This window comes from Arvicanthis niloticus, chromosome 7 (genome assembly GCF_011762505.2).
Source record: "Arvicanthis niloticus isolate mArvNil1 chromosome 7, mArvNil1.pat.X, whole genome shotgun sequence".
Classification (NCBI taxonomy): domain Eukaryota; kingdom Metazoa; phylum Chordata; class Mammalia; order Rodentia; family Muridae; genus Arvicanthis; species Arvicanthis niloticus.
In genome coordinates, this window is record NC_047664.1 from 34,080,683 (window position 1) to 34,108,539 (window position 27,857).

The 27,857-nt window shown below is 48.9% G+C and overlaps 1 protein-coding gene across 1 annotated transcript; it reads right to left on the reverse strand.

Moving 5' to 3' along the window:
• Positions 1-9,643: 9,643 nt before the first annotated feature.
• Ramp3 (receptor activity modifying protein 3) lies at positions 9,644-26,848 on the reverse strand. Its single transcript, XM_034509046.2, has 3 exons — positions 26,723-26,848; positions 12,168-12,300; positions 9,644-10,656 (listed from the first exon to the last, which is right to left on the reverse strand). Exons 1-3 carry the CDS (start codon positions 26,775-26,777, stop codon positions 10,401-10,403), a joined length of 444 nt encoding a protein of 147 aa, XP_034364937.1. The 5' UTR covers positions 26,778-26,848; the 3' UTR covers positions 9,644-10,400.
• Positions 26,849-27,857: the final 1,009 nt, after the last annotated feature.

Consider the following 27,857-nt stretch of genomic DNA (forward strand, 5'->3'; position numbering starts at 1 on the left):
GGCCACACCATCTCCCTGAACAGTGCCACCAACTGGGAAACATTCAAATACTCAAACCGATAGGGACATTTCTCAATCAAACCACCACAGCCTTCCTGCCAGGAATTGCATCAAAGCAGTAAGAAAAGTGGCAAACATAATAACCAAACAGGAGTTTTTCAAAAACTCAATGAACAAGGATTTAAACCCAGCCACACAGCAAGAACAGAAGCCTCCATGAGAGTGCTGGACAAACCTGCAAGCAGATTGACGGATAAGTACCTTTTCCATGATCTTTAAACACATGGTGGTGGTTAGGTGGAGGAAATCACTCCAGGATTCTCTTTTCACAGATGTCAGGATTAGCTGGATGGGGTCTTGCCTGAGGTCACTACTCCCTTTATTCCATTTAGCATCAGGCTTTTCTTCAACCTTCTCATCCTTTTGAGCATAAATTTGGATCCAGCATCACATTTCCCGGTGTTCCTTTTCTCCTCAAAGGGAGCATTTTGTATTTCTTTTTGCCCCAACTTTTTATTGTAGATCATTCATAAGAAAGGACATAAGGTCATTAATAAGATCACTAATAACCATGTGTCATAGTTAGAGGTTTCTACTGCTGTGAAGAGGCACCGTGACCAGAACAATTCTTATAAAAAAAAAACATTTAATTGGGGCTGGCTTACTGTTTCAGAGGTTTAGTCCATTATTGTCATGTGGGAAGCATGACAACATGCAGGCAGCCATGGTGCTGGAGAAGGAGCTGGGAGTTCTACATCCAGACCAGCAGGCAGAAGGAAGAGAAACTGTGAGCTACAAGGCCTGGTTTTGAACTTCTGAGAACTCAAAGCCCACCCCCTAGTGACACAAACAAAGCCATACCTACTATAACAAGGCCACACCCCCTAATAGTGTCACTCCCTATGAACTAACCATTCAAACACATGAGTCTTTGGGGGCCATTCCCATCCAAACCACCAGTCAAAACTAGGCTATCTTGAAATCTCCTCTGCCAATTATATTAATCTAAAACTCTATAATTTAACCTCAGGCAAAGTTTTTGGACAAGAGCAGAAAGCAGCCACATTTTTTTTCAAAAGTATGGCAAGAATAGTCTGTCCTTAGGCCACTTGGCAATGGTCACCCCCTCTGAAACTTCTTGAGCTGGGCCTCCATACTCTAAATTGCTTTTAAGTCTTCCAAGATTCTACTAGGATGGCCTATTTAAGTCCTGCTTAAAACATTCAACTATTTTTCTAGCCCAAAGTCTCAAAGTCTTCCATATTTTTCCAAAAAACAGCATAGTCAAACCTGTCACAGCAATATCCAACTCCAGGTACCAAATTCTGTCTTAGTTATTGTTCTGTTACTATGAAGGCCATGTCAAGGCAACTCTTATTTTTAAAAAAAAAAGCATCTAATTAGGGGCTTACTACACTTATAGAAGGCAAGGTGTATGGCAACACAGGCAGGATGAGAGAGACAGAGAGAAACTGAGCCTGGTGTGGGCTTTTGAAACCTCAAAGTCCACTTCCAGTGACACACCTCCCAATCCTTCCCAAAGAGTTTCATTAACTAGGGATCAGGCATTCAAGCATATGAATCTAGGGGGCCATTCTCATTCAAAACCACCACAAAAGGAAGAAAAACATCATAAATAGATCAGGATTTGGGGACAGAGTGGTAGAAGCAAGAATGTGGACAGGCTCTGATTGTCCCTCTCTCAGGTGGCCTATGACAGGTCTCATCACCTATACTTTGGTGTCCCCACTAGGCATGAATGATAAAGGTGCAACCCTTTGAAGGTTCTCTGTTTTTCAGATGTGAGACCAGATGAGAGAAAACATTCAGGTGTACACCCCAATAAGTTCCCAGAGACTCAAAGACAACCCTTGTCAAGGACAGGACCCCTTTACTACTGTGGAAAATGTCTCTGCAAGACAGAGAGCCAGGCAGAAGCAAGGATAAGTAGGCTGGGTCAATTCAGATGCTACAATGCTCTCATGTCCAAATCAACAAGGGGCTGGTTCAAAGCACCAGTGTTAGGGTCATATAATTCCATGGTTAATGTGTTCTATGTAATAAAAGAAGCAAGGCAGCCACCGCCAGTCAACAAAGGAAACTGGCACAGTTCCTACAGTCTACTGTGAGGTTTATTAGAAGGAGGAGGCCTCAGAGTGTATATTGGGTGGGGGTAATTATATAGAAGCAATACATTATATGAAGATCTATACATGATGGTGTGCTAAGTGGAAGGTTAGACTTCCCTTTAATATATGGAAAGGGGCTTAAATGAGAGAGGAGGTGGGGAAGACAGAAAAACAGAGAAAGACAGAGAGAGAAATAGAGAGACAGAAACAGAGACACAGAGACACAGAGACACAGAGAGACAGAGACAGAGCAGCAGCATGAAAAGGTTGGGATAGCAAGGAAGGGCCAGAGGAGCTTCTTCAAAGCAATCTCCCTGAACAAATCCCCCTCAGAAGTCTCTCAGGACTAAACTCCCAGAACTAAGAAAAGGTTTGACTTTTTATAACTTTTAGGAGTGGCTGGAAGTTTCCCAACACATGATTTAATTCATCACAACTTCTGTGACGAGGAGCCTGGAGGAGCCACGCACCATAAATCAAGAGCTATCAAGGCACAGCAGAGTCCCAGAGGGAGGGGCGGGGAGGCGGAGCCTGATTCAAGCTGTGGATGTGGCCTAAAGATGCAGGCAGGCTGGTGTTCTAACCGTCTCCACAGTGCTAATGTGTGGCGTTGGGAACATAACCGAACCGTGCCAGGGCCTTAGTTCCCTCTGCAAAAGATCACGGAAGCGCAGCCACCTCAGAGGGTGCAGACCTGTGGGTCACAGGATGTGCCAATCTCCAAGTTGGCTCCTAGGAGGGAACGGGCACTCAGGAAGCAGTCGCTGTGTGTTTCAAGGGCTGGATGTCCACATTTCTCCTTCAGCAGCTTCTCCATTGTTGTCGGGGAAATGTTTCAATTTCTAGCTACAGAAGCTGCCACCATCCTGTTCCGGTGTCTGGCCCTTCCCCCAACACACACACACAAACACACACACACAAGCACACACACACATCTCTTCAGACACAACACTCAACCTGGCCATTCTCGTCTCTGCCAAAGCCTCTGTGAAAGCTATGTCCCAGTCTGCCTTCTTGGTGTCTCTCTAAGAAATCCTACAGACTGAAGGATACCATTTATGGAAAGGCTTAAGCAAGTAGAAGGTTGTAAATCTGCAGTTTAGACTCTCCTAAACTGCTTTGCAGACTCACTTCAACCAGTGGGCCCCTTCCAGGGTCTGCTCCCCAGACAAGAGACTGCTAGCGTCCCCTGGGGCTGCCCCCAGGGAATGACTGGCAGTAGAGGGGCTGGATTCTCTCGTGGTTCCTTATCCCTCAGCCAGGACGTAGATCTCAGATCTCAGAATCCACTTCTGTCAGCTTTGGACTCCAGTTGTAGCCACAGTTCTAGCCATTCCCTCGGTTTTCAAAGGTTATGAATGGTCTCCCTCCTGGAGGTCTGCGGGGCAGTTTCTGTGCTGCGGAGGTGGTAGCCCTGACTGGTCTTGAGCACCTCGTCGACTGCCCTGCCTAAGCCTCCCAAGCGCTGTGACCACAAGTGTGTGCCCCACCTGTCTCCTGTTGCCATTTTAGAAGTCAATCTTTAAGGAAATCTCTGAGGTTTTCTGGGGTTATTATTCTGTTCGGGCTCCCAGTTTTGCTTTTGTTTTACTATGTACTTTCTTGCTGTGTTCTCTCTCTCTCTCTCTCTCTCTCTCTCTCTCTCTCTCTCTCTCTCTCTCTCTCTCTCTCACACACACACACACACACACACTCAGTAATTTACATGTGGAGACCATATTCTCTCCTTCCATCCTGTGGGTTCGAGATAAAGCTTGGTGGTAAGTCAATGACGCACCGGCCCCCAGCGAGCAGCCTTGCTGACCTCATTCTCGCTCTACCTACAGAAGTGTGTTTCCCTGACCAGGTCTCGTTCTTTCCCATTTCGTCACTTTATCGTAATTTATTTCCTCCTATTCTTTGGGGAGTTTCTTTACTATTTTGTTGTTGTTGTTGAGTTACTCACATACTTTTATTTAGCTTTTCATGCATCCTGATTGCAACTGAGGTGCCCACATGGGGGGCTGTTATGGAGTTCTCCCCAGGAAACATCTCAGCATTTTCTTTATTCAGTCCATAAGCCAGCGGTAAGACAATCTCCATGTTTCCATCAATCAAGTAGACCATGTCACACAGGGTCATGCTGAGGCCACAAGCTTTGCCTCCTTGCCCCTGTCGTGTGTGTGTGTGTGTGTGTGTGTGTGTGTGTGTGTGTGTGTGTCTGTGTCTGTGTGTCTGTGTGTGTGTGTGTGTCTGTGTCTCTGTGTTTGTGTTTATGTGTGTATGTGTTTATGTGTGTGTCTGTCTGTCTGTCTCTGTGTGTGTCTCTGTGTTTGTGTTTATGTGTGTGTGTGTGTGTGTCTGTCTGTCTGTCTCTGTGTGTGTCTCTCTGTGTTTGTGTGTATGTCTGTCTCTATGTCTATCTGTGTGTGTGTCTGTGTCTCTCTCTCTCTGTATGTCTCTGCATGTCTGTCTGTCTAGGTCTGTGTATGTCTGTGTATGTATGTCTCTTTATGTCTGTTTCTGTGTCTGTGTCTGTGTGTGTGTCTGTCTATCTGGGTCTGTGTGTGTATGTCTGTGTATGTATGTCTGTGTATGTCTCACTCTCGCTATCGCTCTGTGCGTGTGTGTGTGTCTCTCTCTCTCTGTGTATATATATATATACATACTTCAGTGGATTCTGACGTATAAATGGTTCTCTTGTTGTTGTCCTTTCTTTACTTGAGATAGATTAGGTTTCCTCATGGATTTCCTACATATTCTGTCTTTTTGATCCACCCTTCTCCCCATCTCCCTGTGCCCACTCTGCTTTTTATTGTTATAAATTCATAGTTTATGGCTTCCATCCTTACTACCTCTCTTACCAAAACTACAGAAGTTATTTTTTCTTTTAATTTTTTTTTCAGTGCAAAAGCATAGCTGACATGGCTTCCACTGTTATCCGTTTCACATGAATATTAAAAACGTGGATATTCCTGAGAAAGAAAGGAAGGAAAGAATGAGGCTGGATTCCCCCCACACGCCCATGTGTTCAAAGCTTCTCTCTCAGCCTGTAGCACTAGTGGAAGGATAGTGGAACCTTTAGGAGATAGTGTCCAATAAAGGAAGTCAGGTCACTGGGGCATTGCCCTCAAAGGGGCTGTCAGAACCCTGGCTTCTTCCTCTTCTCTGTCCTGTTGCCAGAACCTCTGTCACACTGTCCTGACGTGCTTTACTAGGCTGCCACTGTGACAAATAACCATGATCCAAAAACATGAACTTTTTTTTTTCTTTATAAAGTGATTAGCTCCTGTATCTTGTTACTTTGATGGAAAGCTGGAAGATGAATAGATGAATGGATAGATAGGTAGATAATAAAATACATATAAGACCAACCTTATTGTCTGTTATTAAAAGCCTGCGCACTCTTTCTTCTTTGAGTATGTTTAAGTTAATCTCTCAGTCTCTGAATTAGATCTGCTCAAACCATCCATAATGATTATGATCTGCTGACTTCCCTTACATCTCAGAATTTCCAGCCCCAGAGCTCTTTTGAGGCTGTGACATTTTGCAGCTGTTCCTCTGTTCCTATTCCCATCCTCCACTGAAGGTCAGCTGAAGTACAACTGCTTCTATGGTGAATGATACAGAGTGGACCTAACCCTCCTCTGCAGGACCCCTTCTCCTGCCTCTTCAGGGAACACCCTCATCTGTTACCTGCATCATCTCTAAGGCTCTGAGAAGGATGTCTTGGGAGCAAGGACAATGACAAGGGACTCATCTCCCTACTGTCCCATGTGCTGTTTACTTAAGGCTAGATAACTGAAAACAAGCCTACTTCCCAGGCATCTGGTTGCTTGTATCTAATAGGTATTGAGTTGCTAATACCTTGACAGAGAACTCAGTCCTCCAATTATGAAGCTAAAATAGTTCTACAGCACAGCAGGTCCCCACATCAAAGAGACTTCCATGAACATGCCATGTTGACAGCACAGCATCCACACTGAGTGCAAGCAGAGTGCTCTTGCGTCTTGTCTCCATTGCTCCTGACCAGCAGTTAGCACAGCCATGCAACAGGGGCTTTTTCACAGCCTGCAAAACAAATATTTAGAGCGGAGGCATATGGATGCTAAGGTACACAGACAGCTTTCCTCCTGGTTGGATGCATTCCATGTTCACTGATGTCTGATTTGAGGCAAACCTATAGAAAGGTTGCTGAGTGAAGTAGAAGGTTGGGAGGGGAGAGGTGTGGATGTGGGTGCAGAGATCAATCAGTCCAACGCAGCTCCAGATGCAAGAAGCTTGCATGCATAGCAATACGCAAATGAGCATGAAGTCCTCGGTGTGGCCTGGCTCAGCGTGGGTTCAGTAGATTTCAGCAGTAATAATGGTGGGTGCCATGGTAGACCACTTGCCTAGCACACATGAGGAGCTAGGTTCAAGCCCTAGAACTGCAAAAGAGAAAAGAAAAAAGAGGGAGAGGGGAGGGTTATGCAAAGAAAAAGAGAAACAGGGTAGATGGAAAAGGGAGACCGATCATCCTGGATCCTGGGTTCTACATCTCAGATTGGGGGTGTGGTTCACTTCCTGGAAGAGCCAAATAGCTGGGCAACGTAGGACTGGCAACAGTAGATGCAAGGTAAATGACCCCCTCAGTATTAAGAAGAAAATGCCTGTGTTCCATGCCTTATCACTGCCAAGGCAGAGAAAAGCAAAATTGGAAAGTCTAATTGTGGAAAACATGACCATGGGTGCCACGGCCAGGCTAGTAGTTCCTCACCATATTCCTGACACCCACAGCCCCTAAGCTCAAGTGGCCGCTTTGCCAGTGAGCACAGTCTGAGTGACAGTTCTCAGATTCAAAGCCACTGAGAGTGCCAGGCAGAAGAAGGAAGCCACCCGAGAGGATGGCAGGAATGGTTGAGTGCCAGCATCGCCAGAGCCCTTGGCCACCTACTGAAAAAAGAAATGTTGAAGAGTCTCAGTTCCAGCCTCCCTCAGAGCCTCTGGGGGGTGGGTCAGCATGACACAGCATGCTTGGTACTGTGGGCATCAGAGACATTTTCTGTGTCTGATGAACAGGCACAGCCACAACGTAGCTGCTGTTCTTTTGAGACAGGGCCTTGCTGTATAGCTCTGGCTGGTCTGGAACTTGCTATCTAGACCAGGCTGCCCTCAAATGTACAAAGATCTGAATGTCTCTTTATGCTGGGATTAAAGATGTATACCACCAAGCCCCAGCACTTAAACTCTATTTATTCCTCCTCTCGTGTTCCTTCTCAGGAAGTCCCATAGAGAGAAACGGGGACGAGAGATTGTGTGATAGTGCCCAAAAGGTACAGAGAGGCCAGAGAAAGCAGCTCCAGGCTCACATCTGGCTGGGAAGCTATCAGGAGATGGCTGAAGGTGTCTTCCCCAGAGGAGAGCCATGGAGTTTCTTCAGTACATTTCAAAATATGCCTCAGGAGTGTTCAAGTAGGGGGAGCAAGGCAGACAACAGTGGAGCTGTACCCTCACCAATCCCGCCCCCAGAACATCATGTGAGAACAGGCTACCACATCTGTGGTAGTCTGAAAAGGAATCTCCTACATACTCATGTGTTGTCCCATAGGGAGTGGTACTATTGGGAGGTATGGCCTTTTTGGAGGAAATGTGTAGCCTTGGGAGTGGGCTTTGAGCTCTCATATGTTCAAGCTATGCCCAGTGTGGCTCTCAGTCCCTTCTGCTACCTGTGGATCAAGATGTAGGATTCTCATCTCCTTCTCCAGCACCATGTCTGCCTGCATCCCACCATGCTTCCCACCATGATGATAATGGACCAAACCTCTGAAACTGTCATTCCCAATTAAATGTTTTCTTTTATAATATAATAGAGACATTTTCATTTATAATAGAGACATAATATAATAGAGACATAACATAGGATCATAATATATATAATATATATGTTATATATATAATAGAGATAATAGATATAATAGAGAGCTAATGAGGATCATTGTGTCTCTTCACAGCAACAGAAATCCTGAGACAACATCTAATATTCTATGTACCCCCTATGTATGGACCAGATGGTCTGGCATCTGCAGACATCTCACCAGTTCAGGACCCACAAGGTTATCTCATCTAGTAAATAGCATCTTATCTCCAGGTGCTGCTTGGGTGGCAAGGGGCATGCCAAGAGTCACAAAGCTGCCTCACATTCACCTGGCAGCCTTCCACACCCTGGCCTTCTTCGAAACCATAGAAAGGTCCCAGATCTTGTTTCTTGCTGTCCTCATGGCATAGGCTCATGCCACCCAGACCTGCAATGCCATGGTATCCACCAGGAACTCTCTAAGGCCAAGACCTGAGTATGGTAGGGAAAAGAGTCTCCCATGGCACAGAAACTTTGGGTCTTCCCAGCCCCAACCCTAGCCAGAGGACACAGAGGTCTGTAGGGCATGCGGGATTGTGCTACCAAATAGGTACAAGAACTGGTAAAGTTGAGTAAGCTCAAACTCCAGCAGATTTGAGATTCGAGAAAGGCAGGAGTCAAATCATTTCCTACCTGTCTCTGTACCTGCTCTGCAACATGTAACCATGACACCCAATGGAGAGGACCAAGGACACTCAGTCATGTAGTCAGGGGCTATGGCACCTGAAGTTATTCTCCATGCTAATGAGGTGTCTAAATAGCCTTAACTTTCAGCCAATGACCTTCCCTTCCTGAATATTCTCACACTCTTCCCCCAAGAGGTACATAATCTCTGGTTCACCCAGAATAAAGTGTGTATACACATGTCCCCCAATAAAGTAATATAAACAAACCAGCAAGGATAACCTAAGAAAGCTGCTTCATTAAAGATCACCACAGGGAAGGCCTTCTCCTAAAAGATCCACACCTAAGACTCCCTAAGAAGGCTTTGATCTTCTTCTGCTCCCCCAGTAGTGGGCACTTGCTCCCAGTTGGATCAGACCTGGTTCATCTCCGGCTCCCACTTCCCCCTTCCTGCCTCCCAGAGCCAGAGGGGAAACATAGACTGTGGACCCCCATTCCTGACTTCCTCTCCAGGCAGTACAGTGGCAGTGCTGGGGTACCCAAAGAGGACACCAGGAACCACAGCATTCATCCCAGACCCCAATGTTCCCCTTCAAGTCCAGCCTGTAGCAGCATCTGACATCCCAAAGGGAAACGTGGACTATATACTCCCCATCCTGGCCTTTGCTCTGCTTTCTCTGGGCAGTCAGGACAGCTCCCCAACAGAAAACAGCACCACAGAGGTCAGCAGCCTATACCCAATGATGCAGGTCCTCCAGCTGGAACACAGATGAAGCCTGAAATGGTACAGCACCACCTACTGACCAGCATCTGCCTGGCCATATCTGACCAGGGTCTCTCCTTCCAAAAACACACAAGAGGGGGCCTCTGGCAAAACCAGAAAAGGGAAAAGGAGAGAGGGCACTGAAGCAGAATATCAGGACTCTCCTGTTGGGCTAAGTCCCTGTGACATTACTCTGAGCACCTGAGAGACCCACCAACTAACCCTGAACACCCTGAAATAAAACAAGAAATACCATGTGTAAGGAGACACTTTAATCAAAAGGAGCAGACATCAGCAGACAGAACCCTTGAGCACACTTGGAGCATGCCTTACTCCCAGGAACACCCCTCAAGAAGGAAGTTCACGCTCCATCTGCAGGGCAAGTGTCTTTGAAGGGCTGAACAAGCCACAGCTCCAGCCCACATTGGACACAGAATCATGACCGATCACATAGCAGGCAGGCAGGTCTGTAGGTCACATGTGGCTCCTAATGACGCCATTCCCCAGTCCCCAGGCTATCTTTCATGTCCAACAAGATATGCTCAGTCCCTCGAACAGAAGAGCTTGGGATTCCACATCTTCCAGATGACCTTGCCTGCCCTCTCTGCCCAAGTGTAGCAGGGGTCAGGGTCAGGGCTAGAAATGAGTCAGGACCTGGGCTGGGGTTGAGGCTGAGCAAGACTGCCAAGAAATGTTTAGAGACTAGGGAACCCAGGCTGGGGAGAGTGGGGCTCAGCAACAGATGATTTCCACACCTGGTCCACAAACTTGAGATTTGTCACTTCCTTCCAATAGCCCAAGAAAGAGTGAAGCACTTGTATGGGCAGCTGATCCCCACTGGGCAGCAGGCTAAACAGCAAGAGCCACAGCAGCCTGGTCAGGAGGACTTTGGCATGACCAGGTAGGGTGTGGCCAAAGCAGACCAGACAGAAGCAGTGTCTGCCAGCTCTCTAAGCTCTGGGCATCACTCTTCCAGCTTACCAGGCATGGCCTCCCATCCAGCAGCCCCTCACAGGAGCCGGTCAGTGCGCTTGCTGCGCCACACCACCAGACCAGCCATAGCCACAGTCAGCAAAACAGGAACTGCGATCAGTGGGATGAGTATTTCATCCGGGGGGTCTTCCCAGTGGGTCTTGTCCATGGTGCAGTTGGAAAAGAACTGCCTGTGGATGCCAGTAATGAAGCTCTGGGCCAGCGGGTTGGGCCAGTAGCAGCCCACGATGGTGGTCTCCATCTCCGTGCAGTTAGTGAAGCTCTCATAGTACCTGCAGAGGCAGAAAATGCAGCTCTCCCAACACCCCTCACACCTGCCCTGGCCCAGGACCCAACAGACAGGTAAGGGATGATCTGGGCTCGGTCCCACTTGGCCACCTACTGAAACTGTGGCTTTAGAAGCCGCTTCCAACTGAGTCATCTGTACCTGTGGCCTTTACCTCTGCAACACCATACAGGTTTCCCCAAAAGACATGGAGCCTAGGGACCACAGTCACACAGACCTGTAAGGCCTTCATCATCAGGACATGCTAAAGGTCTGAGAAAAGAGTCTGCCTGAGGCCAGGGCTAGCTTCCTCTCAACCAAATCTGCTCTTACAAGCCAGGTAGGCCTATGAGCTCCAGCCTCTGCTCCTGAAAAGTTGCCCCTCTGCCCCATCTGACAGGATGCAAGACAACTGCTTGTTTGAGCAAATGTGGAAAAGGCTCCCAGAGAACCTCTTGCTCTGGGCCTCAGCTACTCTACCAGACTTTCATTGGTTCTGTAGGCTGGCCAAGGACTACAGCTACCAGGATCCAGGGTTCAGTCTAATGTGTGTAAGGGTTTCCAAATAGTGCCCTAGTCCAGGATGCAGGGAGCATCCTCTGGAGGTAGTGACCTCCCTGCTGTTGGGGGTCTTTCAGGCTGAGGTCACCTAAGAGGTTCTAGAGGAAGCTGAGAGGATGAATGTCTGCCCAAAGCTAGCAGCTCTGCCCAGGATGGCACTTCCCCAGGCCAGTTCAGATGAAGGACAAACCCAGGAGAAAGAGGATCCTGACCCAGACTCCCACAGGGTCAGGACAGGAACCCACCTTCTCCTTCCTGTGCTATTCCAGGAAGGAATGGGGACTTGCCCACTAACAGGAAGAAGCACCTTCCAACAAGTAGCTTCAAAAATGTTATCGCGATCTGAGGTGCCAGAAGCATCAGACTTAGGATAAAAGATGGGAGGGAAATAGTATCGGGGTCCCAAGTCCTCTGTGTCCACTCTGCCTGGGTAGTCACTCAACCAGATTTTCCACTCACTCTAAGCTGGTTCTCAAAGCCTGTAGCCTCGCAGGTAACCTTCAGAAAGAGGGCCCAGAATTGTTGTCCAGAGCCCACTGTGAGCTTCAATCCTGACGCAGCCCTGGAGATGACCAGGTTCTCAGGGCATCTGGGACAGGAAGTCATAGATCCCAGAAAAAACCTTTTGCCTCAAAGACCCCCCTCATTTCCAAGTGTGTCGAGAAGCAAGTGTGTTGAGAAGCATGACCCCCATATTTCCAAGACCTTTCTACTGAACTGCCCAGAAATACGGCCCACAATTGTTCTCACAGCTCCATGTGGCTATGCCCAACAGGCCCCAGGATCCCCTGCAGCCAGAGCAGTGTGAAGTAGAGCTGGGTGGGGACTTTGGGAGGGCTGTGAGTGAGTGTGCCCGGGACCGTGAGCAGAGATATGGGAGGGGTCAAGACACAAGGTTAGGCGTGTGCTAGCAGCACAATGGCTGGGTCCCAGCATTGTGACCAGCAGGGCACTCACACGATGAACTCGGACAGGTTGCACCACTTCCAGACAGCCACCTTCTGCATCATTTCAGCGAAGGTTTTCCCACAGCGAGGCAACCTCTCCAGCATTCCTGTCTCGTTGCAGCCGCATACTTGGGCACACTCACCTAGGAAGGACAACAGTGAGAAGGGGGATGTCCAGGAAACTCTGACCTCTTGCTGATGTAAGCATAGCCCCTCTCACTGATGTAGGCACAGCCCCTCCCACTGATAGGACGTCACCAACCAGAGTTCACCCTCAACCCTGGCTGAGGTAAACCAAGTATGCTCCACTTGCCCACAGCAGGGACACAAGGAGAGAAAGCCAGACTCATCAGGAGCAGACAGAGCTCCTGGGCATATCCAGGAGAGACCCCAACTCAATCCAGTGGCTCAGGGTGCCTGCAGCAGTCCTGAGAAAGGATCTGAGCTGGAACAGACCTCCCAGCCCTGTCATAACCTGCTTGGATTCTGGGAGGCCCAAGGCTGAGGCCCCACGGGGACTCATGTTCCCAGCAATGAGAAAGTTCATGGAATTCTCAGGCCTGACACTACTTGTCACCCCAGGATTTTAACATACTATCTTCTCTACCTCACACCTTCATTCAACATGCATTTCCTAGTGGGAACCAGGAATGCTTTCCCACCACGCATGACCATCTTGTTCTCCAGAGCTCAGTCCACGCATGGCCATCTTGTTTGCAGACAGCATAACTACTTCCTTCTCCTAGGCTTTATGTCATTCCCATCAGGTAACCAATGGAAACACAGCTCTGTGTGGCGTGGTCGGTGGATGTACAGATCCTCACCAACTGTGTCCTGTGTGTACAGTCCTGCTGCATCTTGAAAAGAATGTGAGAGAGCTGGGAGGTTTACAGCCCTGCTGTCTATGTCTGAGTGTGTATATCCGTGTGAGTGTGTGTGTGTGATTCTGTGTCCCTGTGTGTTTGTCTCTATATGTCCACGTGTACATGTGCGTGTGTGTGTGTGTGTGTGCGTGTGTGTGTGTGTGTGTGTGTGTGTGTGTGTGTTGTGTTGGGAATGGGACAGACTTAGCCACACTAAATTATGAGCTCAGCCTCAGTATTCCCATCTCTAAGCAAGGTAAATGTCTGCAAGGCTCCTGAGCTGTGCCCACAGCAGCCGTGTTTAAGTTTTATCATAGGTAGTGGCAAACACTTGCTCGCTTCCCTCGTTTTACAAAACCTTGTGGAAAGAAAGGATGCACGTGTGCTGAGAGGGCAGCCAAAGTCACACTGGACACTGAGAGCTGCTAATTAAACCATCCAAAGGAAACAGTGAGTGCAGACCTCGGCATGTCCTGGTGCAGGGGGCCACCAGATTTCAGAGGAGAAGCCACAGCCCTCTGAATCCTCAGAGACAAGCCCCAAGAGGCCAGAGGTTCACAGACAAAAACCCAAGGTCCAGCCCACCCCACCTATGACAGGAAGCCTGGAGACCCGGCTCAGGCCAGGCTCTGTGGATCACCAGTAGATAGCCTCAGACCACACAGTCTCCTTCTAGTGACAGATAACTGACAAGGGACAGATGAGGGACAAGGGACAGATGACTGACAAGGGACAGATGAGGGGCAAAGACAGATGACTGACAAGGGACAAGAGTGTATTTTCAGAGCAAGCAGGGGCGAGGCCCTCAGGTATCCACCTTGGCATTCACCTGGTCAAGGGCCATACCACGTGCCTGCAGCAAGCAAAGCTGCCTTCCTCTGTACCACAGGGAACATGAGAGACCCATGCCGTCTGGAAGCCAGAGAACAGGACACAAAAGGGCCTCCCCGCTGCCCGGAACCTGGATGCTCACACCTAGAATGCCTTCTTCCTTCTGTGTCTGTCCAAATCTAGACCTCAAACTTGGCTGAGCACACCGAGTGTCACCAGGGTTCATGTCCTACCTAGGACAGACAGGACCCAATGTGTGCTCCCTCACATCTCCCCACTGAGCACTTCGAAGCCCCCAGGGACCTGTGACAACAGGAGGACAGGGCTCTACATTGGACCCTCTCCACATATGGGAGTGGGATAGAGGGTGGCCACATTTCTCCAGGATAGTCCCTGGAAACAGGTATCAGTGACCGACCTCTCCCAAAGCCTCCTGGCCCTTCCCCTTCACACTTGCCTGTCCACTGCATACTGAGGGCTCATCTGAGAACTCAAAATATCACATCCAGCATCTGGCCCCTGTCTGTGTCCCTGTGTTCTCTTTTATACAGAACAGCCGCATACTTAGTGTGCTGCTGTCCCTTTTCCTTTCCCACCTGTAGCACAGGACCCTGTCTGGTCCCACCAAGTCTGCACATAAAGTTAAAGGTCTGTTCTCACTGCAAAGCATTTCACCCTCAAGTGTAAACATTGTAAGGGCTTGTCTTTGTCTTGTGCATTTGGGCATTTTGTCTGCATTCACTGCCTCTGTGCCATGTGTGTACAGAGCCCAAAGAGGCCAGATGAGTATCAGAACGGCTGGAACTGGAGGTTCAGAGAGTGAGTAGCCATGTAGGTTCTGGAAACTGGATATAGAGCCTCCTCAAGGGCAGCCAGTGCTCGGAACTGCCGAGCCGTCTCTCCAGCCTCCTCACTCGGAGGTTTAGCAAAGACCCTGAGCATTAGTGTGAACAACTTCGCTGGGTACTTAGAAGGGAAGAAAAAGGGAATTAGCCCCTATTTTCAGGGGCCTGTCACCCAGGGAACAAAAAGGAAACACAAGGATGCAAGCTCTGAAAGGGAAGAAACTTAGGCCAGGGTCTTAGATAGGGCAAGCCTATCTAAGCCTTAGATAAGGTAAGACCAGGAAATCTTACCTCCAGGGTGTGTGCATGCTGTGGAGGTGGGTAACCACTGTCACAAGACCCATGCTCAGGACTAAGGCAGGAAAAGGGACACCCAGAGCTGCTTCTAGGCCACAGCAGGGCCTGATGCAAAAGCTGAGGGCTTCAGGAATAGGTGGGCCCTGACAGGGTTATCCAGGTCGATATGAGTTGTCCAGGTGGCAGACAGGGCTTAGAGCAACAAGAAGATAAGCCCAGCATCCAAAGCTCTAAGGCATCCGTAAATACTAATCGTGGCCAGAAGACAAAAATAAATAAATAACACCAGCCAGTGAAGGGAATAGTTATCTCTGGCCTCACAGAAGCTCCAAGGACCTTTGACACCCACCACACAAATTGTACAGCTTGGAGCAAGGAATTATAAAACCAAAGGCTACATGGAGTGGAACATCGAGCCATGGACTGAGTTTGCCCTCAGGATGAAGTGCAGTGCAAAGTGTCTGGAGACAGACACTCTGTGGGAAATGAAGCAGAAGAGCTGCCCCCTTGACAGGTGGGGAGTGACTCCATCTGGGCCCTGGACAGGGTAAGGGAAGCTCCAGGTACAAAATGACCTGTGTTTATCGTTTAAGCTCACTGTATGAACTCCATCCAGCCATAGAAACCCCAAGTTACGTCCTGTGGAAGATGACCTCACACAGGCATTCCTGAGCAGAGGCAAATCGAGGCCTTCTCTGGGAAGATGCACCATGATGGCAGCCCTCACTAGACTTCCATCGTCCCCCGTCCAAGGAAGTTGGGTGCCCCACAGTCAGCCTCAGTACAAAGAGCCACCAAGGAGAGCAGCACACACCCAAAAGAGAACATGGGCTGAAAAGAGCAATTGGTGGGCAAGGCACTTGCATGAAGAGTTAGCATCCCCAGAACCCACGTAAAAAGCTAAGCAGACATGGCGGCCACCTGTAATCCCAAAACTCAAGAGGCAAGGACAGCAGATTCCCAGCTACAGTAGCTGGGACTGAAGACTTCTGGCTTTAGTGACAGACTCGCCTGAGTAAACACATCGGAGAGTGATCGAGGACCTTGGGCCTCTGTATACACATGCACAGGTGCACGTGTGCACATGCACACATGCGTGCACACACATACTTACATACACACAAACACACATACAAACACATACATGCACATGTACACATGTGTGAAAACACACACACACAGACACACAGGGAGAACACTGTTCAGAAAAATGTTTACATCTTCAAGCAGTGACACTGAGCCACAAACTGGTCCCTCCGGCTCCAGAGAGTCTACCCCAGCCAACCTCAAGGGGGAAGGATCCTCCCCTCAACACCAGCTCCCAGTCTGTGCCTAGTTTTCCCCTGGGAGGAACAGATACATCTCATTCCCTGAGCCGAATGCTGGAGGAACTCTGTCCACTTTGGGCAGTGAGTCCAGAAGGATAAAGGCGCCTTCCCCCCCTCAGCCCCCACTTCTGCAAAGACTATACACAAACATGATTAGCCAATAATATTGGTTCCCCACTGAGCTTGCAGGCTGGGAAGAGGCTGTGCACTGAGAGAAGAAAGCCAAGGGTGCCAGGAGCCGCAGTTCCCTTTGTCGGTGTCTGCTCCTAGGCCAGAGAGGCCGCTCTGATAGAATCAAGTCACTGTGACACCTCAATATCCAGGAGAGTAACACTGAGGTCCCACCTAGAGGGAGGGGCAGGCTGTTAGGGCACAAAAATCTCCATAGTCTGGCACTGGAGATGGGTTACAATGTGGAACAGAGCAGAGATCCACACCGAAGGTGTGAAAAACAACCTCGCTCCATTGATATGCCACTAAGGCTGAGGAGGTTGGCAAAGAGTGAGCCATTCAGATGGCTCAGTGGGTACAGGTGCTAGCCGCCAAGCCAACAACCTAAGTTCAGTTTCAGAGATCCACATGGTAAAGAGAGAGAAAGCTGACTTCTGCAAGTTTTCTTCTGACCTCCATACATGTATCCCCTGGAAGGAGGCAAAGTATGTTGAAGTCTTGGCTCCAAGCCAAAAAAAAAAAATAGAATCTTTACAGAAGTATTCATTCAACTTATAATGAGTCCATTTAAGTAGGCCCTGCTTCCGGTGAGCAGTGTTCTCAAAAAAAGAGACACTGGGGCACAGGGACAAACACACAGAGGGGAAATGATGTGAGATCCCATGGAGTCACTCTGAGAGAAGTCAGTCATATGAAGGCAGAGTCAGAGGTCAGAATAGCCACCACAGTTTGAGGAATGCTTGGGGCCGTCAGAAGCCAGGCAGAGGCCATAAAAGAGCATGTCCCCATCGGGGTTACAGAACTGTTAAGAGAAACTCCCACTGTGTCCAGTCACTTGGTTTCTGATTCTCGGTGACAGCTGCAGGGCACTATTAAAGATATAAATGACTGAAATTCACTCAAGAAAGAACAGAACCCCTAAAAAGAGTCACAGTGAGTAGTGAGGCTAAGTAACTAAAGACAAAAAAAAAAAAAAAAAAAAAAAAAAACAAAAAAAACAAAAAACAAAAAACAGGCCCAGAAGGCTGAACTGGCAAGCTCCACCAAGTGTCTACAGAATTAACAGAAATCAATCACATCTCTTCAGATTACAGAACAGGAAATCCTGACTTCTCCGCTTTCTTACTCATTCTGTGAGGCCACTGCAATCTTGGCAGCAAAAGCCAAAGTCATTCCTAGGAAGGAAGTGATAACTCTTGGGCTTACAGATGCAAAACCCTTCGCTAAACACCAGCCATGTGAGCTCAGCTACACACAAAACTGGCTGCACACCACGGCCAAGAGGAGTCTTCCTAGAGATGCAAAGATTGTTCAACATACAGAAACAGGGCAGTGTAACATACAGAAGGGAGAATGAAAGGACCATGCAGCTCAGAAAAAGCATCTGAAAAAATAAAATGTATTTTTGGGATACACACACACACAACCTAAAAGAAAGTGTAACATCCTTAATACATTCAAGGCCATGTAGGAAAATCTCAGAGTTAATACCACACTCAGGGTTAGAAGGCTGAAACAGTTTCTCCTGAGGTCAGGAAAAGACAAGGATGTCTGTTTTTAGCATTTCTATTCAACACAGAACTGGAGGTTCAAACCAGAGCAGTTGGCAGGAATGAAACAAAAGATCCAAATTGGAAAGGCAGACTGGAAAGCAACTGAACTTTGAAAGTAATGGTCTTCCACACACAAAGCTCCAAAGAACTAAAAATATGATCCCACAAGCTCTAAAAAGAAATAGGGACAAACCAAGACACCACTGAAGTTATACTGGGGCTGGAGAGCTGGCTCAGCGGCCAGGAGCGCTGGCTGCTTTTGCAGAGGATCCAGGTTTGGTTCCTAGCACCAAATGGTATTCAAAACCATCTGTAACCCCAGGTCCTGGAGATCCACACCCTCTCCTGGCCTCTCTGGGTATCAGACATGCATGATGAGGTACACATACATACACACATGCAGGCAAAACACTCATAATAAAAATAATAACTATTTTTAAAGTATTAATAAACATCCAAAAATAAAAGAAAGAATTTTGATAATAATACAGTCAAAAATAATTAAATTCTTGGTATTCAATTTACCAATTATGATAGTTTGCATATGCTTGGCCCAGAGAGTGGCACTATTAGAAGGTGTGGCCCTATTGGAGTAGGTATGGCCTTGTTGGCATAAGTGTATCACTGTGGGTATGGGAAATAAGACCCTCATCCTAGCTGCCTGGAAGCCAGTATTCTGCTAGCAGCCTTCGATGAAGATGTAGAACTCTCAGCTCCTCCTGCACCATGCCTGTCTGGACACTACCTTGCTCCTGCCTTGATGATAATGAACTGAACCTCTGAACCTGTAAGCCAGCCCCAATTAAATGTTGTCCTTATAAGAGTTGCCTTGGTCTGGTGTCTGTTCACAGCAGTAAAACCCTAACTAAGACACCAATCAAGGCCAAAATCTGTACTCTGAAAACTATAAAGTTAGCCCATGTTTGTCGGGTTAGTACCTATTCATCCCATCAGCTTCGCTCCTCTTGAGAACCCTAAGTCAGTTACCCACCGCCCTCCAGATCCAATGCGATTGCTATGAAGATCACACGAGTTCCTTGGAGTAACTGATAAACTAACCTTACAGTGCAACCAAGTGACAGTTGGGGGTAGCAGGACATGGCTGGAGTCTCAGCACTTGGAAGGTAGAGGCAGGAAGATCGGGCTCAAGGTCATTTTCCGATACACAGTGAGTGTGTGGCCAGCCAAGGGTAGGCTGGAAAGATGACTCAGTAAAGTGCTATGGAGCCAGCGTGAAGATCAGCTCCAATCCTCAGACCCTCAGCACCAAAGGGTTTGTTTTGTTTTTTGTTTTAAAGCCAGTGGCTAGAGATACGGCTCAACACCTCAACAGTTGGAATCACATGTTGCCCTTGCAGAGAGGGCCTGAGTTGAGCTCTCGGCACCTACATGTGGCAACTCACGACTGCTCCTAACTCCAGCTCCAGGTGTCCCAGTGACCTCTTCAGGCACCTGCACATACCCGCACACACATGCCCACTTATACACAATTTAAAAATAAAATAATGTTTTTAAAGAAAATGTTTTAAAGCATCACATTGACAAACGCCTATACTCCCAGAGTTGGGTGGACACCGGAAGATCCCTCAGCCCTCAACCTCACTAAACTGGCTCAGGGAGAGTTTCCAGCCAGCCAACCTCACTAAACTGGCTCAGGGAGAGATCCTGCTCGAATAGAAGAGAAGCAGCCGGGAGAGACATTCAACATTAACCTCTAACCTCCCTATGGACCTGTGCACACACAGGAAATGGAAAAGGGTGGGACACAGGACAGGGAAGATGGCTCAGCCGGCAGAGTATCTGCCATACAAACATGAGAATGAGTTTGGATCCTCAGCAGCCACATAAAAGCCTAGCATGGGAAGCCAGGTGTAATGGTGCATGTCTTTGATCCCGGCACTTGGGAGACGAGGGCAGGAAGGTATCTGTGAGTTCAAGGCCATCCTGGACTACATAGTAAGTTCCAGGACAGCCAGAGCTATATACAGAGAGCCTATCTCAAAGAACAAATGAAGAAGAGAGAAAGAGAAAAGAAGAGAGAGAGAGAGAGAGAGAGAGAGAGAGAGAGGGAGGGAGGGAGGGAGGGGGAGGGAGGGAGGGAGGGGGAGGGAGGGAGGGAGGGAGGGAGGGAGGGAGGGAGGGAGGGAGGGAGAGAGAGAGAGAGAGAGAGAGAGAGAGAGAGAGAGAGAGAGAGAGAGAGAGAATGAGCCTGTAACCCTGGCACTACAGCTAGGAAAGGTGAGTCTCTGGATATTGCTGGCCAATCAGTCTAATCAAATGGTACACTCTGATTTCAGTGAGAGACCATGCCTCAAAAAGACAGGGTAGAGAGATGAAGAGATGGCTTAATAGTCAAGAGCACTGGCTGTTCTTCCAGAAGATCTGGGTTCGATTCCCAACACCCACGTGGTAGCTCACAATCCACCATAATTCCAGTTCCAGAAGTTTCATTGGAAAAGGGACACTTTGCAACAAAATGTATCTCCAGAGACAAAGAAGACCTTTAACAACCATCCTGGTTGGTTTTTGTCAACTTAACACAAGCCAAAGTCACCTGGGAAGAGGAGACCTCAGGTGAGGAAATATCTCCATGAGATTGATATGCAGGCAAGTGTGTGGGCATTTTCTTGAGTGATATGGGAGGACTCAGCCCACTGTGAGTGATGCCAATCCAGGCAGGAGGTGGTCCTGCCTATAAGAAAGCAGCTAAGCAAGAGGCCAGTAGGCAGCATCCCTCCATGGTCTCTGCCTCAGTTCCTGCCTCCAGGTTCCTGCCTTGAGGCCTTGCCTTGGCTTCCCCTCATAATAGGGACAAGTCTATAAACCCTTCCCACCCTGGTGCTTTAAGGTCATAGTGTTTTATGACAGCAATAGAAGCCTAGTAAGACACAATAAAGGCTCAATTCAACAAGAGGATACAACAGTCCAAAGCATTATCTTTCTACCAATTGCACCAAAATACACATGCCAAAACTGGAGAGGGGCAAGAATCTGATGCTCTTCTCTTGATAATTTAAAGAAGAAATAGGTTTATAAAATAAAAGATTTTATTTTAGTTTTCTTTATGGGCATGTATTGTGTCTATATGAGCATATGCTACATGTGTCGAGGTGCCTTCAGAGGCCAAATGCAGGTCTTGGATCCTCCGAAGCCGAACTCCAGGGATTCTGAACTGCTCCCATTTGGGTGTCGACAGTGGAATTCAGGTCTTCTAGAGGAGCAGGGAGCTCTCTTAACTTCTGACTTCTGAGCCATCTCTCTGACACCAGAAACAGACTTTGAAAAAATAAATCAAGATTTAGAAAATTCTGATGTTCATAGGCATCTACTTACAAAATCTCCTTTGAGATCTGAGCCAGGCAGAAGAAAGCTGATCTCTGTGAATTTGAGGCCATCCTGGTCTACAGAGCAAGTTCTAGGACAACCAGGACTACACAGAGAAACCCTGTCTCAATAAAAGACAAAAAAAAAAAAAAAAAAAAAAAAAAAAAAAAAAAAAACTTTAGACCACTGGGGTCCAGCTTGCTATTCTCTGCTCCCACAGACTCCGGCTGCTCCCCACCTGCAGCCAGTCCTCCAGGGCCCTGAGGCTTCAGACTGTTCCCCCACACTGCTGTCTTCTCCATGCATCTCAGGGTGCTGACACCAGGGTCTACTTTAACAAACCTCTAGGCTCTGAAGTACTTCAAAGGGAATAATTACACAAAGTGTCCTAGTTTGCTGGTCTGTTGCTGTGGTAATCACTGTCCAAAGCCAACATAGAGGAGGAAATGGTTCAGTTGAGCTCACAGGTTCATCATCAGGGGAGGGGATGCAGAAACCATGGAGGAAAGCTGCTCGTGGCTTGCTTCCCCTGCTGCCCAGCAACCTTGTTCATACAACTCAGGCCCACCTACCCAAGGGTGGTACAGCTCACGGTAGGCCAGCAGGGCCTCCTACATCAGTTGGCAATCAAGACAGGTCAGTCTGATGGAAGCCATTTATTCCTCAGTTGTGGCTCCTTCTTCCCGGGTGTGTCAAGTTGACAACCAAGATAAGAAAGAAAGATAGCCTTTTGAAGGTGAGACAAAGATATTCCTCCCTGATTTAAGTGGGGTGGGGGAGCGCCATATGAGGCCTCTCAAAAAACACAAAAGCTAAGAGCTCTGAGCCCAACCCTTCTAGATAAGTCTATCTCTGAGGGTAAACACATGATATAGAATGGAACAGCTGACTGAGTGGCACACTAAACCCACCCAGGCCACAGCCCGGGCCTAGTGAATAGGTGAGGTGAGGACCAGAGGGTTTCTGTTTGTTAAAATCCCCAACGCGTCTACTGTAATGTACACAGCAGGCTAAGAATGAGCAAGAGAGAATGTGTGTCCATTCAGGTGTGCCGGCCTATGGCCTCATGCAAAGCTCATTCCCTGCCAATATACTTGGATCAGACTTTATCCTCTGATAAACCTCAGAAGATGTCCCATCTGCAGGTCTGAGGGCCATGATGGAGGTGTAAGACATAAACCAGCAGAGAGCAGCAGCCCTGCCCAAGCACTGAGGCCTTGGCACACTTGACCTCCGAGCCTCAGTGTCTCTGGACCAGGGGCCTGTTGCCCACTTCAACGCCCGACTCCTCAGCTTCCTCAGTCAGTCAATCTCAAGAAAGCATTTTTCTTCTTGCTCCCTCCAGTTAAATAATAGGAAGGCCACGCCCCAGAAGTAAAGCTGCTTACTCATGGCCAAACACAGTGAACATCTGAGCTAGGGGCATCGAAGGTACCAGTTGTCCCCTGCTCAACTGTACTTGCCACAGCTGATAGTGCCCTGGTTCGTGCCGGCGTAGTCCCTTAAGGACTGCATGCAGGCAGATGACAGTGAAGACACACTCTGTTCCTTTCTCCCACAGGCCACTTTGTCCTGTTAACATGGTGCATCTCCATACCCTGGGCTCTGAAAGTCACTCGACGCTTACCATCTCCTCATTCCCAGATCAGGCTTTGTCGGTCCCTGGTGGGATCCTCTCAGTAACCTAGCATAGCTACTGACCTCCACCCAACATCTGAACACACGCCAGCTAGGCAAGCCCCACCAGTCACATGCTCTGGTGACCCACAATGCCGCTCTTGCCCTCCTAGACCTTGGCCTAAAACAGCCTCCTCAGCCTGCCCTGAGGACCAGCTGCAGACCACCAAGGCTTCATCCCCTCTCCTCCTCCCGCACCTCCTTCTTTTCTATTCTGCTCCTTGATCATCTTCCCTCTCCCTCTTCCTTTTCTTCTCTTCACCCTGGAGTCAGGAAGAATCAGAATCCTAGGAGGCAGATTAAAGATGACAGATTTCCCTCTCCTCCAACACACACACACACACACACACACACACACACACACACTCCAGGTCTGGTCAGAACAGGCTTGCTCAGCCCTTCCTCCACTACTTTACCACCCTCTGCCAAGTGAACTCAACTACCTAAGTTAAAAAAGGGGTGGGGCGACTCTCACCACACTCCTGTCTCCCAGCTCTGCCTTGAACCCCTGTGTAACCCAGTTTCTACATTTTCCAGTACTTTCATGTGCCCCGTAAAGCCCACACCACCAGAACCTCTGGGTGCCCTAGACCCCTCTGTGCCCCATAACGTTCACATGCTCCAGAATCTACACGCACCACCCAGATCTCTAAAAATCCCAGGATCTCCAAGTACCCCCCAGAATCACTGTGATCACTGTGAACACTAGAATCTTTGCCTGTTCCCAGAAGCCTTGCTTACCCCTGAACCTCTCAGGGCATGACACAGCAAGAGTTTGTCCCATGCAGGTGTGAGATGCCATCAGGATTGTATGCCACGCCCAAGCAGACCTGCTGACTTCCCTGCCCTGATCAGGAGTGTTTCAAAAATGCTCTGGGCCCACCCTAGACAGGCACAGGGTCACAGGCAGTGCCCTCCCAGGAGACCCCAGTCTGTCACCATTTCAGATGCATTCAAAGCTAAAAGGGCTTCCAGCGCCACCCCACAATCCACCCAAAACAACAGCAATTGAGTCAAGACCCTGACCCCTGGGACTCCAGGAAAGTGGGTCACCACCACTCAAGCCACTGGCTGGTCTGTAAAGTTCTCAAGAACTGAATCAAAAGAGAAATCCATTCTAGATGGTTCCGTTCTGAAACAAAGAACATTCAGCCCTGTGTGTCTTTTGTCTCACTGACTTCCAGATGCTGAGAGATGATAAACAGCCGGACAGATACATTTCCTAGAGAACAGCCCTTTGTCGTCAGTCATCTGGAAATGAAACCAGGTGCTTCCATCCTCCGTGGAAATGAACACGACCAGATTGGGGCGCAAAGGCCATGGCTGCTGGCCTTGGGGGCTCCCGTCTCTGTTTCGTGCACTGTGCCTATGCCCAGGGCAGTTCTCTCCCTCCACCTGAATTCCCTCATGGGACATGGGCCAAATGACCTCCAAAGTTGCTCCAGTACTATGGCCATGTTTAACAAACCACCTTCTTCAAGACCTTACGTCTCCAGCACTGCTCGCCAGCTGCTCAAGATGAGTGTGACAGGTGACACAGTGCACAGAGCACATTACTACAACTCATGATAAAAATTGGGGCACCGTGTTCACATTCATGGACACACACACGTGCACACATGCGTGCACACACAGATCCTGGGGCTGCTCTCACTCATGGTGCTGTAAGAATACGTGTACCAGGAACATCCTCTGCCTTAACACAAGCACTCTGGATCCACAGTACAGAGTGATTGGCCTGAACTCAACAGACTCAAGCCAGTCAACCCAGCAGCACTCCACAGCTGCACTCATGCCGTAATTAGGGAAACTGAGGCTAAGAGCCAATACAAGGATACCTGCTGGACTTCATCCCAAGACCCTGAATGGTATCAAAGTGTCCCTGTAGAGTACTTTAGAATTTCGAGGAAGCCCCACAGGCCCAGACCTTTATTGTTTGGAAACAATGGCTCTCCTGATGCTGCTCCCTGCAATGCTAGGCCCCAAATCTCAGCAGCCTAGAGTTCCAGACATCACAGTGTCAACAAAGCACAGATGGTAGTCAGAATTCCAGGAGCTAGGGAGCTCAACTCCTCCCTTCCAGAGCTCAGACCCCTCCTTGGCCAGACTGCATATGACCATACACATCTCTGACTCTTGGGATGGCCAGGCTCACAGCAGCCAGGTCTGTGAGAAGGCTGAACCTGACAATAAGAAGCTTGGCCCCCTGGGTAAGGAAGACAGTGGGGACTTCCAAAGTAAGATGGGAAGGGGGCCATTGGGGACCAGGACTGCTAGGATTTCATGCGGTTTCTCTGCTGCTTCCCAGTCCTATACTAAGAACAGTCAGGAGAGACATGGTTTCCTCTGAAATAAACTCTGGACCTTGCTTCCTCTAGAAACCAAAATCCTCACCAGGGGAGCAGTTTCCTCTGAAATAAACTCTGGACCTTGTTTCCTCTAGAAACCAAAATCCTCACCAGGAGAGCCTTGCATTGGAAGCTTGCTAAAATCCCAAAACAGCACACTGCCTTCTGGAAGTAGCCACAGTCCTGGCCCTTCATCATAAAACTCTACCCTAGCCTAGGTGCCCACTGTAGAACACGAAACACGGCCTCACTCTGTCAACAGAGACCTCTTCAGAGGGAGAGAACTAATTGTTGAGTCTGGCCCATCTCTGACCCAACTCCCAGACCATATCCTAGTCATCAGCACTGAGGAAACACTGCAAACAGGTCCAACTTCATCTTCCAGCCAAGGAGGCTGAGCCAGAAGAGTAAGGAAAACATCCTAAAGGACTGGGGGCGGGGGGGGGGGGGGGGGGGGGGGGGCGCGGAGGTCAGACCCGCTTCCCAGCAGCTTCCCTCCCAGTTCTGGCCAGGCACTGTCTGCTCGGCAGCTCCAGCACTTGGCAAGCCCTCTCCCATCACCCCTTCCACAGGCACACATGCACGCGCATGCCCACACAGGCACACAGATTCAGTCGTGCACACTCAGAGGCACAGATGCATGCACACATGTGCACACACAAGTATATACACATACCTGTACGTGTGCCCTCATATTTATCCTGGGTAACTTTTTCAGTAAGATACTTCTTTTTTTTTTTTTCTTGTATAGTATTTCTTTCCTTATATTTTTATTCTTTGAAATTTTATATATGTATACAACGTATTTTGAGCAAATCCACCCCTACTCTCCCTGCCCCATTAAGCTCCCTCGGGCTCCCTTAATATGTGTCCCTACTAACTTTATGCCTCCACGCCTCTTTCAAAACGAGCTTAATATGTATCCCATTCCTATCTTGTGAGAGCGATGTTTCTCCCTGAGTCTAATTTTCTCACTGGAAAAGGATTCTAGCCACCTGCACCTGTGTGCCTGTGCTCAGGGCAGGGTGGGAAGCTCACTACCTCACCAAAGACCCTTCCCGAGACCCCAGGACATGGCAGTCCCACTGGGAACCCTGTGCATCCCTTGCAGCCCCAAGCCTTTTCCCCTCGGCTCCTCTAAGGTTGGAGGAGTTTTGAAGACTCTCCTCCACAAAACCTTCAGGATGCGCTGGAGTCAGCGTACCTGTGTCCTTTCCACACTCTGGTAAAAAGGAGAGCGCAGCCTAGGTTCCTAGGCGGGAAGGAGAGTCCGCGTGGGTCCCAAGGTCCCGAGAAGATAGAGTGCACCAACCCAAATGTCTCCTTACCACAAAGCAGCAGCAACAGAGGGAGAAGATGCAGACACCGTGCTGGGGTCTCCATGACGAGCTAAGATGCACCCGGCTTGCAGCAACAAGCAGAGGTAAGAGGTTTGGGGCGGGACCAGGGCGGGACCTCGGAGAGCCCCAAGCCAGGCCACGCCTCCACTCCGCCCCTGACTCTCGCCCGCTGCCTAGAATCCTCTGCTTTTCTCTGGAGGGGCAGGTGGTTGGGGACAGGAGGGAGGGTCGAGTTGGGATCTGGAGTGGAACAGAGGAAGGGAAAGTGCAGTCGAGTGGGAGAGCCAGTCCAGAGTGGCGGGACTAGGAAAGGGGTTCTGACCGGAACACTGCAGTTTTGGCTGGCGATGAACTGGATACAGACCATAGCGTCAAACTCGGAAGTAAGCTGGGGAAATGAAGGGACGTAGTACAGGTTGATAGAGGGGAACCAGGCAGAAGATAGACAAGAGGTTGAACTTGGAGAAACCCGGGGTTCATCCTTGAAGGTCCCTGTGGGACCCCTGTAAGACAGGCACACAAATTTAAGCAGAGACAAGTGTGAGAGCCCTGTCTCCAAGGGACAGGGAAGGGCATGAAGTGTGTTACTGAGCAGACAGAAGGTGGGGAGCGTATCCTACCAGACTGAGGCAGTGGGGAGGGGAGCTTAGGTGCGCACACATGCAAACACAAATGGCTAAGTCAGAAGCAAAGTGAGGGCAGGCGGGTCAGTGACTTGGACCTTCAAAGACCTGGCTTCTGGAAGCGTCCAATAGGAGGAAGAGAAAAGGCCTTAATTCCTTCCACCATAGGTCACTTAGCCAAAACAGATCACGTCTGTCACTCGGCCCCAGGACACCTTCCTGTTCCCAGTGTTGGGACCACTCCACAGAAAGAGAACAGCAGAACCCTTTGTCCTCCGGAGCTTATTCTCCCTCTAGAGAACGCATGCTGGTCAGAGAGCTAAGGCACGGACCTGGGAAGATGGCTTCCCCACCTAGACAAGCATTAGTCTCCCAGTCACTGAGCCCAGCTGGCCTTTTCTGATCTAGAAAGGCTCACTCACTGTGAGTTTTCACTGAGAAAATTCTGGTCGACACCAGAATTGATTCAAGGGAAAGGGTGTTTGAAATTTTAAAAACAA

Excerpts from the sequence above, each read along its gene's own strand:
- Ramp3 (XM_034509046.2), bottom strand. The coding sequence starts at position 26,777 with ATGGAGACCCCAGCACGGTGTCTGCATCTTCTCCCTCTGTTGCTGCTG. Across the intron at positions 12,301-26,722 it reads TCTGTTGCTGCTGCTTTGTG|GTGAGTGTGCCCAAGTATGC; the intron begins GTAAGGAGACAT and ends TGTCCTTCCTAG. Across the intron at positions 10,657-12,167 it reads AACCTGTCCGAGTTCATCGT|GTACTATGAGAGCTTCACTA; the intron begins GTGAGTGCCCTG and ends CTGCCTCTGCAG.